Genomic DNA, 16,855 nt, shown 5'->3' on the forward strand with positions numbered 1-16,855 from the left:
CTGCAGTCAGTGTTAGCTCCCACCTGGGAAATAGACAGCCCTGTAATTGAATCCCAGCATATGCATTGTCATCGCTGCTGCCTGCCCCTCGTGTGCTACAGCAAATTAAAAGATCTCAAAGGCTCAGCCTGCCTTCCAGCTGCCAGCCCCCGGTAGACATGAGGGAGCCAGAAGGGACCAGGTGGAGCAGTTTTGAGTTGCACCAGACACGCAGCACAAGGGGGTTGGCTGTAACTTCCCAATGAATATTTATACCAACCCCATTTCTCATCTTGCTCTTTGGCATGGATCAGAGAGCCGAGCTCCGGCTGATTTCAAGGGCCCCGCATTGTATTTGGACCTGCTCCACGAAGTATTACGTCAGATGAGCAGTGGGTCCCAGGTTCCTATCACTAAGATGGCTGGTTGACTTTTTTTTTTAACGGAGACTATCATGTTATAGGGTCAGAGGACTGGGGCAGTGGGGGAGTTCCCTGGCATCTTCTGGCATTGGTGGCTGTTCATATGCTGTGAATCACGCATAGCCTCAACCACTGCTTTCTGTGGAGAAGAAGTTGAGTTGATTGTATGAAGAGCCAGACAACCCTCTGATGGTATATGGGTATATTCCTGCATTTTCTTTATCGTTTTCTTAGAGGCTTTATTTTTGTTTTCTAAGGTCAAGCACTTATCACAGGGCTCCCTCCTCACATTTCACATTCTGATCCCCCGTGGCAGGTGCTAACTTCCTTGCATTCAAAGTGAATGGGTTGAGTAACCTCATAAAGATACAGAATGTCTTGGCATAGAAAGGGAGAGAGTACAGAATGCCTGTCTGTGGAAGACTTGCAGTGTTATTTCAAGAGGCCTGTAAACCTGAGAAGAGATTTGGAAAACCATCTACACACACAACCATTAACTTTTTCTAGGTAGTAGATCATAGACTTCGATTCCTGTTCCTGATTCCCTTACTGTTACCCAATAAAGCACATGCCTTATGTGCATTTTAGCATCAGCTTTCTTAAGAGAAGTCACTTTTCTTTGTTTCCTTGTATGACAATAAACTTTAAACCAGTGATAAAAATGAACTTATTTACAAAACAGAAACATAGAAAACATACTTATGTTTACCAAAGGGGAAAGGTAGGGGAAGAGATTAAATAGGATAAATAAGGAATTTGATATTAGCATATACACACTACTATATATAAAATGGAAGTGATGAGGACCTACTGTGTAGCACAGGGAACTACACTCAATATTTTGTAATAACCTGAAAAAGAATATACTTACGTCTGTATATATACACCTTTGCTTTACCCCTGAACCTAACACAGCATTGTAAATCAACTATACTTCAATAAAAATTAAAAAGTAAAATAATGTTCTAAATCCATCTCAAAAATAAAGTTACATTTTTAGATAATTAAATGTAAATAATTAGAAAGCAGGCTGTGATCATGAGAATCCAGCTTAAGTTCTCCAAGCAAAAGCTGTACCAGAATAGCCTGACAGCAATACCAGAAAAGCGGAACAGAAGCCTGTTTTATACTTAATACATATGGGATTCAACAATATGTGTCTTAAAGGCTCTAAATATGTGCTAAGTCACTCCAGTTGTGTCCAGTTCTGTTCAACCCTATGGACTGCAGGTCACCAAGCTCCTCTGTCCATGGGATTCTCCAGGCAAGAATACTGGAGTGGGTTGCCATGTCTTCCTCCAAGGAATCTTCCTGACCCAGGGATCAAACCCGTGTCTGTTATGTCTCCTGCATTAGCAGGCAGGTTCTTTACCAGTAGTGCCACCTGGGAAGCTTGAAAAACAGTACTGCTACTAGCGCAATAGCTATTTCCCAGTGATGTATCTCTAGAAATATAACTCTAGTGCCCTCTTTAAGAACTGTCCTTGACACTGGCCTGTTCAACATGTTTATTGTATTTGGCAATGGGTGCATGCTAAGAAAGTTTATAGGCGTCATGGCACAGGAAAGAGTGCTTTGAACAGAAAAATTGGAATCTAACAGGACAAGATGAAATAATGGATTCAGCCCAACAAGCTAGCATTTAAGAACACATGAAAAGCTATTCGCTTAGGTTCCAAATGCCAACTGCATGTGTTGTGGCTGAGAGAAAAGAGGGCTGTGAAGCATCATGGGGATGAATCCTAGGGGCTTGGTTGGCTGGGTCTCAGTGTCTGTTCATACCATAAGGTGTCTGAGAGCAAAGCTCGTGTGCTCTTCAGGTTACACCGATAGGTCCAGAGTGCTTCTTGTAATATTCCTGCTGTATTTTGTACACATAAAGATTCTGAGTTGGGACAGTCCTCTCTGATACTTGAAGGGCAGTAATGGGAAAGAAAGTTTAGACTCACCCCATGTTAATGGGTTAAATTTCTTCCAGGACCAAAGTTGCCTGAAAACCGTGTATGGAAAACTTTCTGATAATAAGAGTGAGCTGCAAATGAAATGGGTTGCCTCTTAAGAAAATGATTTTCATGATACTACAGGTTTTCAAATCCAGCATTTATTGATGGTGTTGTAGAAGTAACGGTAGTGATAGCTAACCTGCATGACTTCATAGCCTTCATTGTCAAGGCTATGCTTTTTCCAGTGGTCATGTATGGATGTGAGAGTGGGACTATAAAGAAAGCTGAGCACCAAAGAATTGATGCTTTTGAACTGTGGTGTTGGAGAAGACTCTTGAGAGTCCCTTGAACTGCAAGGAGATCCAACCAGTCCATCCGAAAGGAAATCAGTCCTGAATATTCATTGGAAGGATTGATGCTGAAGCTGAAGCTCCAATCCTTTGGCCACCTGATGCAAAGAACTGACTCATTTGAAAAGACCCTGATGCTGGGAAAGATTGAGAGCAGGAGGAGAAGGGGACGACAGAGGATGAGATGGTTGGATGGCATCACCGCCTTAATGGAAATGAGTTTGATTAAACTGCAGGAGTTGTGATGGACAGGGAGGCGTGGCGTACTGCAGTCCATGGGGTCGCAGATAGTCAGACACGACTGAGCGACTGAACTGAACAGAACTGAACTGAACCTTATGAAGATGCACTGTGTGCCAAATTCTATGTACTTTGCATGTATGATCTTATTTAAGTCACTCAGTCACCCTCCGGGGTATCATTACCTCCATTTTTGAGCATAAAAGTCCACTGACTGGTAAATGATAGAGATGGAGTTTAAAACTCAGGTTTCAGCCTATGGGGGCTTCCCCGATGGCTCAGAGGGTAAAGAATCCGCCTGCGATGCAGGAGACACAGAAGACGTGGGTTGGGGAGATCCCCTAGATGACAACCCACTCCAATATTCTTGCCTGGGAAATCCTGTGGACAGAGGAGACTGGCAGGGATGCAAAGAATCAGACACAACTGAGCACGTGGACATTCAGTTGGTAGTGCAGGCCCCTTAATGCCACACTCACAGGCTTGTGCATAAAATGCTGGTATGTTTGCATTCACGGACATTGGCTGTCCCTGGAGACTGCAAAATTCTGTCATTTTTACAGAGAGCTATCTTTATTTTGTACATTATTCTAATCAGTTACTCTTTTAAATTCAATATTCTAGTATTGGAAAGCCCTCATTTATTCATCTAGTAAAATGTTTGATTCTTATAGGTAGAGTTTTTTTTTCCTTAGAGAAAGAGTCTGTATATTTCTTGGTGTAATTAATGATATTAGATGTTTTGATTGTGGCCTTATGGCTTTATTCTTTTGCTTGCTAGAGGGAAATAATTTCCTGCTTCGTTAACCATGGTTTGTAACCGATCTAGCAGAAACTTGATTCCTGTACTATTCCAATAACGGTTGGAGAATTTTGGGGGCTTGTTTTTCCTTTGTTTTCAGAGTAAAGAAGGAGGGTTCTGAGAACCTAAATTTAGAGAAATACTTTAGGGGTACATTTTAGAAACATTTGCTTGCATTCATGGATGGGGGGAGACCATATTTTATCTGAATAATCTGTTAGAGTCATAGTGAAGAAGGGGCCGGAGTTGCAGGACTCAAACAAGGAAGAGCTGTAAGGAAGCCCTGGAAAGGAAGGACTGTAAAAGTGTCCAGAGAACAGCGTGTCCATAGCTTTCTTTGCTGTTACTCCCCGGCCTGAGTTCACTCTCACAGACAGGTCACTTGCACTGCAAGCCTTCAGGCCTCGGGGACAGGCATGAGATCACTTGCAAATTGCAAGAACAGCTCCCATTATTCATGGCCCACGTCCCTGATCCTCGTTGATAGGGGTCTTCTTCCTCCCATATATCCTTTTGTCTGCAACAGAGCCCATTTTTAATGATGTCTGTTGAAGTGGGCTAGTGAAGGCCTCCTTCTGGTACAGTCTGGCTATCCCATCGGTGACATAGACAGTGTGTAGCAGAAAGCGTTCACATTTCCATCCTAACTGCCAGGAGAGAAACTGGCTCTGGGCTGCAGCTGGGACAAGGGTTTCTTGGCTTATCTGAAATGTGTTGGTTTAAGATGGCCGGAAGTGCTTTTTTCCAGAAAGTGGGAATTGGTACCCAGTAGTCACATGCCTATGACTTCATCTGATCTAAGTTGACCAAATGGCCTTATCATATTGTTTTCTTGCACAATGGTTTTCTGTATCCATGCAGAGCACCTTCCTTCCCACCCTCTTGCACATGCATGCACACGTATATACACACACACACACCCTTCACTCATTTGAGAGCTCTGATATTGCACATGCAGATATGAAAACTTCCATACACATTGACATCACCCTGCTAATTCCCATCTCCCTTCACCTATCTGCTTTCTCTCCCGCTGGCCTCCAAGCTCTCAAAAGATACTTTTGGATTCCTAGATATGTCCCTAGAACTTGCTGGATGCTCAAGCAGTGTTTGCTAAACTAGAGTACACTTGACTCCAAGTAATTCAAATCATTTCATCTTATTTCATTATTCATCCTTAGCATTCACTACATATCCAGCACAATTCTAAGTGTAGAAGGAAAAGCAGTGAATAGAAAATAATACCCCCTGTGCTAACCTATAATCTCATTAAAATAGAAGCTGATTTTGTTATTCCTATTTTTTCAATACCAAAATCAAATCGACTACATTCTTTGTAGCCAAAGATGGAGAAGCTGTATACAGTCAGCATAAACAAGATCTGGAGCTGACTGTGGCTCAGTCATCAGCTTCTCGTGGCAAAATTCAGGATCAAACTAAAGAAAACTGGGAAAAACACTAGCCAGCCAGGTATGACTTAAATCAAATCCTGTATGACTTCGCAGTAGAGGTAACAAATAGATTCAAGGGACTAGATCTAGTTAACAGTGTGCCTGAAGAACCACGGATAGAGGTCCATAATATTGTACAGGAGATGGTGAACAAAACCATCCCAAAGAAAATGAAAAGCAAGAAGGCAAAATGGTTGTCTGAGGAGGCTTTACAAATAGCGGAAGAACAAAGAGAAGGGAAAAGCAAGGTGGGGAGGGAAAGATAGAGCCAATGAAATGCAGAGTTCCAAAGAATAGCTAGGAGAGACAAGAAGGCCTTCTTTAATGAGCAGTACTTAATAACAGAAGAAAACAACAAAAGAGGAAAGGGATCTCTTCAGGAAAATTGGAAACATCAAGGGAGCATTCTGCCCAAAGATGGGCACAGTAAAGGATAAGACTGTAGAGACCTAGTAGATACTGAAGAGATCAAGATGAGATAGGCAGAATACATGGAAGAGCTGTAAAAAAGATCTTAATAAACCAGATTACTACGATTGTCTGGTTAGTCACCCAGAGCCAGATATTCTGGAGTATGAAGTCAAGTGGGCCTTAAGAAGCACTGCTCTTAATAAAGCTAGAGGATGCAATGAAATTCCAGCAAAACTATTCAGATCCCTAAAGGATGATGCCATCAAGGTTTTGCATTCGTTACGTCAACAAATCTGGAAGACCCGGCAGTGGCCACAGGACTGGAAAAGGTCAATCCTCATCCCATTTCCCAAGGATAGTGCCAAAGAATGTGCTAGCCATTGGACAATTACACTCATCTCCCATGCTAGTAAGGTCATCCTTAAAATCTTGCATGCTAGGCTTCAGCATTGTGTGAACCAAGAGCTTCCAGATGTCCAAGCTAGATTTAGAAAAGGAAGAGGAACTAGAAATCAGATGGCCAACATTTGCTGGATTATAGAGAAAGCAAGGGAATTTCAGGAAAACATCTGTCTCTCTTTCATTGACTATGCTAGAGCCTTTGTATGTGTGAATCATGACAAACTGTGGAAAGCTCTTAGAGAGATGTGAATACCAGACCATCCTGTCTGTCTCCGGAGAAACCTGTATGCAGGTCAAGAAGCAACAGTAAGAATCCTTTATGGAACAACTGGTTCAAGATTGAGAAAGGACTACAACAGGGCTGTCTCTGTCACCCTATTTGTTTAACCTGTATGCTGAGCACCTCATGAGAAATGCCAGGCTGGATGAGTTATAAGCTAGAATCAATATAGGTGGAAGAAACATCGGCAACCTCAGATATGCAGATGAGACAATTATAATGGCAGAAAGTGAAGAGGAACTAAAGAGCCTGTTGATGAGGGTGAAGGAGGAGAGTGAAAGAGCTGGCTTAAGACTAAATATTAAAAAAACTAAGAACATGGCAGCCAGCCCCATTACTTCATGGCAATAAAAGGGGAAGAGGTGGACAGCCTTCTGTTGTGACAGAATTCCTCTTCTTGGGCTCCAAAATCACCGTGATGGTGACTGCAGCCATGAGATGAGAAGACGATTGCTTCTTGGCAGGGAAGCGATGACAAACCTAGACAGTGTGTTGAAAAGTATAGACATCACTCTGCCAACAAAGGTCTGCATAGTCAAGGCTATGGTCTTCCCATTGGTCACGTATGGTTGTGAGAGCTGGATGGTAAAGAAGGCTGAACGCCAAAAGAATTGATGCCTTTGAACTCTGGTGCTGAAGAATACTCCTGAAAGTTCATTGGACAGCAAGGAGATCAAACCAGTCAATGCTAAGGAAGGGTCAACCCTGAATATTCATTGGAAGAACTGATGCTGAAGCTGAAGCTCCAATATTTTGGTTGTCTGATGCGAACAGATGATTCATTGGCAAAGTCCCTGATTCTGGAAAAGATTAAGGGCAGAAGGAGAAGAGGACATCAGAGAATGAGATGGCTGGACGGCATCATCAATGCAATGAACATGAACTTGGGCAAACTCTGGGAGATGGTGAGGGCTTTCCTGCTGGCTCAGCTGGTAAAGAATCTGCCTGCAATCGGGAGACCTGGATTCAACCCCTGGGTTGGGAAGATTCCCTGGAAAAGGGCATGGCAACCCACTCCAGTATTCTTGCCTGAAGAATCCCCGTGGACAGAGGAGCCTGGTGGGCTACAGTCCATGTGGTCGCAAAGAATCGGACACGACTGGGTAACTGAACAACAACAATTTTTTCAGCTAGTAAAGTGTGTCATTCAGTCGTATCTGACTCTTTGCAACCCCATGGACTGTATGGTCCATGGAATTTTCCTGGCCAGAATACTGGAGTGGGTAACCGTTTCCTTCTCCAGGGGATCTTCCCGACCCAGGGATTGAACCCAGGTCTCCCGCATTGCAGGCAGATTCTTTACCATCTGAGCTATCAGGGAAGCCCTTTTTCAGCTAAGAAGAATGAAAAGGTTTGTTTAACATTTAAAAAGGAATTTATGAGAAAAGCAAATACCTGAACACTTGTCCATAAATGCATTCTGATGGACAAAATGAAAACTGGCTAGTTAAGTAGACCCTGAGAGCGTAGGACACAGAGCCCTGAGTACATACTGTCCACTTTGTGCAAGAGAAAAGCAGTCACAAGAGGGAATGCCTTTGAAAGTCTAGGATGCTTTTGCATTTCTTGGGTCATGAAGAAATGATGGAATCTCAGCCTGTAAACAAACAGGCTGTATGACTCATTGCCAGGGTCTGTGCAGAAGGAATCATGGTTTCTGAGTTACAGTAAAGTCTAAATGCACAGATATAAAGCACACTCTCCTTGGGTTTTGAAGAGAATGTTTAAGTCTGCTAGAAACAAATTCCACCTACGCTACAGATAATGCAGTCAAGAACCAAGAAGACAGCTTCATGTGATAGGCAAGTCTTTTTTCTTTTTTTTTAGAGTTTTCACTTTATTGTTGTTGTTGTTGTTTTTCTATTGTCCAGAAAGATGCTAGTATTCACATGGTGTTACGACATGGGTAGAAAATGGTATCTTAGAAAGAAAAAAGGGGCACCTTTATACATACATACATACATACTTTTAAAAATTCTTTTCCAGTGTGGTTTACAACAGGATATTGAATATAGTTCTCTGTACATTTAAAAAAAGGGATTACCAAAAAAAAAAAAAAAGGGATTACCTTTAAATATGGTAATGTAGATTTGGCAGAGTGGATGCTTATATTGAGTTTAATAACTCTTGAAAACCATTCAAAATGTTTCATTGCAGAAATATGCATTCCTGATAGTGGCTTCACAATGTAAAAGGATTAAAGTCCCTTTTAAAAAATATGGGAAACATACAGTGTGACAGGAAGAACCTGGGCTCTGGCATCAAATAGACTTGAGTGCCAATTTTACTGCCACTACTTTCTGTCTACAAGGTCTTGGACATGCTGTGTACCCTTCTTGAGCCTTAATGTCTTTATCTATAAAATACGGAGTATAATACACACATCAGTGTGTTAATGTAAAGATTAACAGAGAGGGTATTTTTTTTTTTATGGTTTTCAACTTATTTTATTTATTTATTTTATTTATGTATTTATTTTTAAAAATTTTTTTCCATTTATTTTTATTAGTTGGAGGCTAATTACTTTACAATCTTATAGTGGTTTTTGCCATACATTGACATGAATCAGCCATGGAGTTACATGTGTTCCCCATCCCGATCCCCCCTCCCACTTCCCTCCCCACCCCATCCCTCTGGGTCTTCCCAGTGCACCAGCCCTGAGCACTTGTCTCATGCATCCAACCTGGGCTGGTGATCTGTTTCACCCTTGATAGTATACTTGTTTCAATGCTGTTCACTCTGAACATCCCACCCTCGCCTTCTCCCATAGAGTCCCAAAGTCTGTTCTGTACATCTGTGTCTCTTTTTCTATTTTGCATATAGGGTCATCGTTATCATATTTCTAAATTCCATATATATGCTTTAGTATACTGTATTGGTGTTTATCTTTCTGGCTTACTTCACTCTGTATAATGGGCTCCAGTTTCATCCATCTCATTAGAACTGATTCAAATGAATTCTTTTTAATGGCTGAGTAATATTCCATGGTGTATATGTGCCACAGCTTCCTTATCCATTCGTCTGCTGATGGGCATCTAGGTTGCTTCCCTGTCCTGGCTATTATAAACAGTGCTGCGATGAACATTGGGGTGCACGTGTCTCTTTCAGATCTAGTTTCCTTGGTGTGTATGCCCAGGAGTGGGATTGCTGGGTCATATGGCAGTTCTATTTCCATTTTTTTAAGGAATCTCCACACTGTTCTCCATAATGGCTGTACTAGTTTGCATTCCCACCAACAGTGTAAGAGGGTTCCCTTTTCTCCTCAGCCCAGAGAGGGTATTTTTGAAGTACCAAGCATAGGCTGTGTCTTACAGTATGTACTCAGTAAAAATAGCCTGTAATCAATTTTCAGCTGTTGCACTCTAAGGTAAACTTTATATTTTATATATTACCTTCTAAACAAATTAGACTTAAAAGGAATCTGAAGTTTAACATACAAAAGAAGCACACGAATTCTCTTACAGTATAATTGATGGCAATAATGCATGCCTGTTCTCTAAAAGCTCTATTAATTGTAAGGTATCTCAAACCCATGAAAATGAGTTCAAGCAAAGGGGACTTACTGTAAAGATTCATTTTGGATTTCTGGAAACTGGAATGTAAAATACAAAGGCAACTTTTGCTTTGCTTTGCAGGAGCGACATATTCCTGCTCCTCTCTGTGATGTGGGCGTCATCCTTTGATTCCTGACTGATTTTCCTCGCGTCCTCTTTCATGTTGTTCACATTGGCTGTGAGCCACCACACTACCTGCAGCTTCAGTAATACCACTGACCAGATGCTTTCCCTAGAAACTCTTCTTTGAATTCATCAAAACCCAGCTAACAAGTTCTGAGAAAATTTTCCAGACTCTCTAACTTCACACTGATTTCTGTCTGTTCTGCTCTGTGGGCTCTTAATGTACTGTTGTTTTCTATGCACAGGAACTGCTTTCTCATTTAGAAATAGGTTTAAATTTACATCATAAATTTCTTGAGGGTAGGACTATGGTTTCTCCACTCAGCAATCCTAACATCTGAGACAGTACTTTGCACATTATAAGCAATCATTCATTTGTTTGTTGGGAGGGGGCTTCAGGATGGGGGTCACATATATATCTATGGCCAATTCATTAAAATAAATTAATTTAAAAAAATCTTTATGTTGGGTTCATTCAGAGGAAATAAAATCACAAGCATTAGTTGTTTACTATAATTAAACCCATTATCAGGAGTGTGAGCCCTATGATACTTTTGCGGGTTCCTACTACTCTCTTCTCCTCTGTGTCTTTTTTATCTGGTTGCTATAAAGCTCTCCCTTTATCTTGAGAATCTGACTATAATGTACTGAAGGTTTGGTTTTCTTTTTCTCATTTGCTGTGTTCCAAGGCTTTATCGGTGGCTGTTTATTATCAAATTTGTCCATTATTTATTCTGAAATTATTCTGTTTCATTTCCTTCCTTGCTTTCTGATAATATCCCACAAGTTACTTATTTTTTGTTGTTATTCAGTTGCTAAGTTGTCTCGGACTCTTTGGGACCCCATGGACTGCAGCATGCCAGGCTTCCTGTCTCCTTCACTGTGACAGAATTTGCTTAAACTCATGTCCATGGAGTCGGTGATGCCATCCAACTATCTCATCTTCTGTTGCCCCTTCTCCTCCTGCCCTCAGACTTTCCCTGCATCTGGGTCTTTTCCAGTGAGTCGACTCTTCGCATCAGGTGGCCAAAGTATCGGAGCTTCAGCTTCAGCATCAGTCCTTCCAATGAACGCCCAGGACTGATCTCCTTTAGGATGGACTGGTTGGATCTCCGTGCAGTCCAAGGGACCCTTAAGAGTCTTCTCCAGCACCACAGTTCTAAACCATCAATTCTTCGGTGCTTAGTTTTCTTTATAGTTCAACTCTCACATCCGTACGTGACTACTGGAAAAACCATAACTTTGACTAGACAGACCTTTGTTGGCAAAGTGATGTCTCTGCTTTTTAATAAGCTGTCTAGGTTTGTCATAGCCTTTTTTCTAAGGAGCAAGCATCTTTTAATTTTATGGCTGCAGTCATCATCTGTAGTGATTTCAGAACTCAAGAAAATAAAATCTGCCACTGTTTCCACTGTTTCCCCATCTATTTGCCATGAAATGATGGGACCAGATGCCATGATCTTAGTTTTTTGAACATTGAGTTTTAAGCCAGCTTTTTCATTCTCCTCTTTCACCTCATCAAGAGGCTTTTTAGTTTTTCTTCCCTTTCTTTTTTTCCTCTCTGCTTCAGTTTGGGTAATTTCTACTGGCTCAGTTTCAGATTTACCGATTTCTTTTGCAGTATCCTTGTAAGTCCATCCAAAGACTGTGTTTTAATTTAATATTTATTTATTTTCTATTTTATAATTCTCATTCTAGAACTTTTATTTGGGTATTTCTTGGTGTTTTCATATCTTTTCTATAAGCAATGCATAGATATAATAAATATGGTGTTATAGATATAATTCGTAAATATATGCATATACAAAATGTATGGGCTTCCCAGGTGGCTCAGCAGTAAAGAATCCACCTGTGATGCAGAAGCTGCATGAAACACAGGTTCTATCCCTGGATCAGGAAGATCCCCTGGAGGAGGGCGTGGCAATCCACTCCAGTATTCTTGCTTGGACAATCCCATGGAGAGAGGAGCCTGGCGGGCTACAGTCCATAGGGTCACAAAGAGTCGGACACAGCAGAAGTGACTTAGCATGCATGCATGCACATAAAATATATATGACACATATGTATTTGTGCATATATGTATTTATATATATGGCATATATGTGTATGTATATACATGTGTGCATATCTTTTCCTATAATTTTTTATACATACAAAATAGTTTTCAAATCCTTGTTTGTGCATTCCAAAACCTAAGTCACTTACAAGTCTCCTTCTTTTTACTGTGTTTTATGTCTGTTATGTGTACTATAGTCCTGCTTCTTGTTATGACTCAAGAAGTCATTCTGAACATTACGTACAAAATATTTATAGTATTCTGAAATTTATGTATTTATAGTTTTCTGAAGATTATGTCCAAAAAGCCAGTAGAGACTGAAGCGTGATATTTGTTTTGTTGTATTTATCAAAAAGTCTAAATCTTTGCTCTGGCTGGCAGCGAAAGTGAGGGTCTGAGCATTCAGATTCCTCTTGGAGTTGAGTTGAGCTGAAGAGAGACTGTGAATAGCCCAGCTTCCAACCTCCTGTTTTGATAGTTCAGTATATAAACTAGAGAGACATTGAAGTTTCAGACATTTTTGGTCCATATTTTTATTTAGTATTAGTATCACCCTTGTACCTGTAATTTTGATAAATTCACTCATTAGTTCTAATAAGGTTTTGTTTTTCTTTAATGGATTTCTCAGAATTTTTTACATGAACAATTATGTGATCTGTGAATTAACATTTTTTACTTTTCTAAGCTTTACTCTTTTTATTTATTCATTCTTGTTTTCTCCCACTGACTAAGTGCTGATAAACTTGTGTTGAAGTGGGAAAAAGATTTCTTTGCCTTAGTTCTGATCTTAGTGAGAAGTAACTCAGTATTTCATCATTAAATAAGATAAAAGATGTAGATTTTTCAAGAATGACCTTTATCATATGGGAGGAAAATGCTTCTTTTCCTAGTTTGCTGAGAGTTGTATGAATGGATGATGAATATTGTGAAATGGTTTTTACACCCATTGAAAACATATTCTGTTAATATATTGAATTGCATTTTTTGATTTTCAGGTGTTAACTCAGCTTGAATTCTTAGGATTAAACACACCTGGTCATCATATATTATTCTTTTTAGTGCTGGATTTTATTTGATAATATGTCAAATATGTCAAAGCATATATATATATGAGAAATATATATATTTCATGAGAAATATATATATTTCTCTCTATATCATGAGAAATATAGATCCATAATTTTCTTTTTTGGCATTGTCTTTGGCAAATTTTGGATCAGAGTAATTCTGGCCACATACAATAGAGTAAAAGTGTTACTCCTACTTTTTACAAAGGAATTTTAAAAATATTTTTGTTATTTTTCCTTAAATGTCTGCTACTATTCACTAATGAAATCATTTGGCCCTGAAGATTTTTTCAAGTGTTTAATTATGTATTCAATTTAATTGTAGTTGAATTTGGTATAGGACAGCTTTTAAAAGTTGTTAGCAGTTTTTATAGTTTGTGTTCTTTTAAGAAAGTCTGATTTTATCTAAATTATTGAATTATTTCTCATAATAACCATTTTTAATATCTTTAGTATGTCTAATGGTCAAACTCTGGATTTGTAAGTTGTCTATATTGTTCATAGATTTTGTTTCAGCGATTTTTGCTTTTTATTGTTTCCCTTCTACTTATTTTGGGTTCAACTGCTTTTCTTTCAGTTTTCTTAAGGTGGAAAGATCATTCTTAGAATCAGATTTTAAATCCTTCTCCTTTTCTTATGTAACCACTAAAAGGTATATATTTCTCACTAATGGAGAAGGAAATGGCAACCCGCTCCAGTATTCTTGCCCGGAGAATCCCATGGACAGGCTCCTTTGTCCATGGGTCACAAGAGTCGGACACGACTTAGCTGCTAAACCACCGCCAACCATTTCTCACTGATCACAGCTTTATCTGCATACCAAAATTTTTTATCTGATTTCTCCTAAGACTTTATTTTTTAGAGCAGTTTAACATTTACAGCAAAGTTGAGAAGTAGGTACAAAGACTTCCCATCTACTTCTTAGCCTACACACGTGTAACCTCTCCTGTTACCATTCCAGCATCTCTCGCCAGGATGGTGCACTTGTTACCCAGGATGAACTTACACTGTACATAGTTTACCTTGGGGTGAACTCTTGGTTTTGTACCTTCAGTGGGTTTGAATATTGTATAATGACATAACATCTTTCATTACAATATCATACAGAGTTCTTTTCACTGTCCTGAAAATTCTCTATGCTCTGCTATTCATCTCTGCCCAGTCCCACTCCTGGCAGCGAGTTTTTATGCTGTAGTTGTCATATATTTTACTTTTATCTTCTCTTATCAATTGGACAGTTCACTCTTTCATGAACTAAGAGAAACATAAGATAATATTTTGTATTTACTTAAATTTACCTTTCTGTCACTCTTCATTCCTTCCTGTAGATGTGAGTTGTTTTTTTCCAGTTATTACAAATAACCAATGAATCTATCATGGAAGCTTTACTTATTTATTAATTTTTGATGGACTGCCATGTTCACCTAGTTAACCAAAAATTCTTAGCTATGGGTTTCAATTCCTGTTATTGTGAGATCACATGCATGCTCAGTAGAGTGATTTATATAGTTTATTAAGAAATCACTGCTGAAATGTTCAAATTCTGTCTAACAGGTCTATGGAAATGCAGGACCTAGCAAGTCCTCATCCGCTTGTTGGAGGTGGTGATACTCCTGGAAGCTCTAAATTGGAGAAAGCTAATCTCAGCAGCACTTCGGTCACCACAAATGGGACAGGAGGTAAGTGTACAAGCCTGAAGACAACCCGAATCACATTGCAATGTTTATTGTAATTTTACATGGTGGAAGTCTGCTAGTAAGTAAATATCTCATTAGCAATAATATCAGAGTATTATATACTTAGTGGACTATTTATTGTTCTGTTCATTTTCTTGATATTTTTCCTCCTCCTCTATAACTGGAAATATTCAGAAAGAATAGATAGCCCTGAGCAACATTTTAAAGGCTTTTAGCAAGGCTTTCTTTTTGTATTTGCCCTTGTAAATATTTTTTTAAATGTACAAAATGTGTCCAAAGGATTTATGCTCTTATCTTAACACCCACCCCTGCCCCCCAAAAAAGAAATTATGCTAGTTTGGGGGGTTATTTTGAATTTTAAGAGAAAGGCTGCTCCAAAATTTTTCTTAAAAATGGTTTTGGAAATAGAAAAATGTCCATATCTGCTGCATTTTCTTTTCAAAGAGAGAAATACCTAACATGTATTTAGAAGAGAAATTGACATTTTTTCCAGACATCTTCTCATTTAATTAGCTTATAATTATGTCACAGCATATGGCAACAATAACAACTGTTTAAAATATTCCACCCTATTACTATTATAAAATACATTCAACTTGTAAGAAAATGTGATATGATTTTTGCATCAGAATATATATATATATGTGTGTGTATATATATATATATATATATTTAGAAAGCCTATACATATATATATGGGCTTCCCTGGTGGCTCAGATGGTAAAGAATCTGCCTGCAATGCAGGAGACCCAGGTTTGATCCCTGGATGGGGAAGATCCCCTGGAGAAGGGAATGGCAGTCCACTCTAGTCTTCTTGCCTGGAGAATCCCAATCGACAGAGGAGCCTGGCAGCTACAGTCCACAGGGTCGCAAAGAAATGGACACAACTGAGTGACTAAGACTCTACATACATACGCACATATATACACGTGTATAAGCTGTATTTTAAATTATTCACAGTTGTTTTGAAGTTTTGTAGATTTAGTTGTTTTCATTAATGAGTGAAAAATTATTTGAAAATTATTTTAATTTATAAGCTATTCATGTTATTAAATATTAGCAAAGCATTTGCCACATCATATTTTCTTTTAAATTTATAAAATTTATACACCTCTTTACACTTATTTTGGAATAGCTGTGAACTCTAAGATTTTCTTTGTAGAGTTGTGTGGATTGCAACTTGCCTGTATTTAATAATTTTTTTACCCAAAACCCTTTGTAAATTAACATTTTCCCTGTTTATAGTGTTTATCTGTCTCTAAACATGCATCTATAATTTCAGCTAATTAATTGTAGGATTGCAAATTTTTAGGATTGTTTAGTGATAACTTGTGGAGTAAGAACATTCATATTTAAACCTTAACTTGGATGTAAATAATAAAGATTTTTGAAAACCCCATGCACTCTGAAATCAGACCATAAAGGTCACTAATCATTGTTACATATATATTTAACTTAACTAAACAGACCTGATAAACTAAAATGTAAAAATCATGCCATGCAGTTGTAATTTTGGCAAGAGGGCCAGAAAGCAGTCCCAGCATCAGTGCAGTTGATGACTATTCTGGTGCACTGCGCAGGCTTTCAGACAATGAACCCTTATGCTGTTCCTCTTCTCAGGGGACAACATGACCGTTCTAAACACTGCAGACTGGTTGCTGAGTTGCAACACCCCCTCCTCCGCAACAAGTATGAAAGACGATGGTACACTGCATGTGTTTGGGCGTGTGGGTTTGCCCTTCTGGTTTGCTTCCTCTTGCTGTTTCTGTTTGCACTCCCTGTTCCGTATTCAGTTCTTAGAAAAGGAGACATGAACGCACCTTTTAGTTGTTTATTGATAACAGTTGGCCACGTTTTGCATATCAACTAGCATTCTAATCTTGGGTCAGTAGTGTTCTTTTCTTAGGTTTTTCATAATTTTGCACAAATGGCTGCATCGATTACTTTTCTAACTACTCACCCATCTATTAAATGGTAAGAATTCAACACAGCTGTCGCGTTCATGAGAGGAGCTGGAGCAGATTGTGCCTATGTATACACTCAGTCTCCACAGCCTATGAGTGTATGCCCAGGTGCCT

The 16,855-nt window shown here is 39.2% G+C and overlaps 1 protein-coding gene across 12 annotated transcripts in view; it reads left to right on the top strand.

Annotated features, from left to right (window-relative positions):
• The window catches only part of EYA4 (EYA transcriptional coactivator and phosphatase 4), a 306,683-nt gene that overhangs the window by 210,595 nt on the left and 79,233 nt on the right, over positions 1-16,855 (top strand). For 7 of the 12 annotated variants that reach the window (XM_043456884.1, XM_043456883.1, XM_043456892.1 and 4 more), the window contains exon 4: positions 14,635-14,759. In XM_043456884.1, coding sequence (XP_043312819.1) covers positions 14,635-14,759 — 125 coding nt within the window. Of the gene's footprint in view, positions 1-14,634; positions 14,760-16,397; positions 16,467-16,855 lie in introns of all 12 variants that reach the window. The other 5 variants (XM_043456882.1, XM_043456886.1, XM_043456888.1 and 2 more) reach the window with 1 other exon arrangement.

This window comes from Cervus canadensis, chromosome 33, assembly GCF_019320065.1.
Source record: "Cervus canadensis isolate Bull #8, Minnesota chromosome 33, ASM1932006v1, whole genome shotgun sequence".
Taxonomy (NCBI): domain Eukaryota; kingdom Metazoa; phylum Chordata; class Mammalia; order Artiodactyla; family Cervidae; genus Cervus; species Cervus canadensis.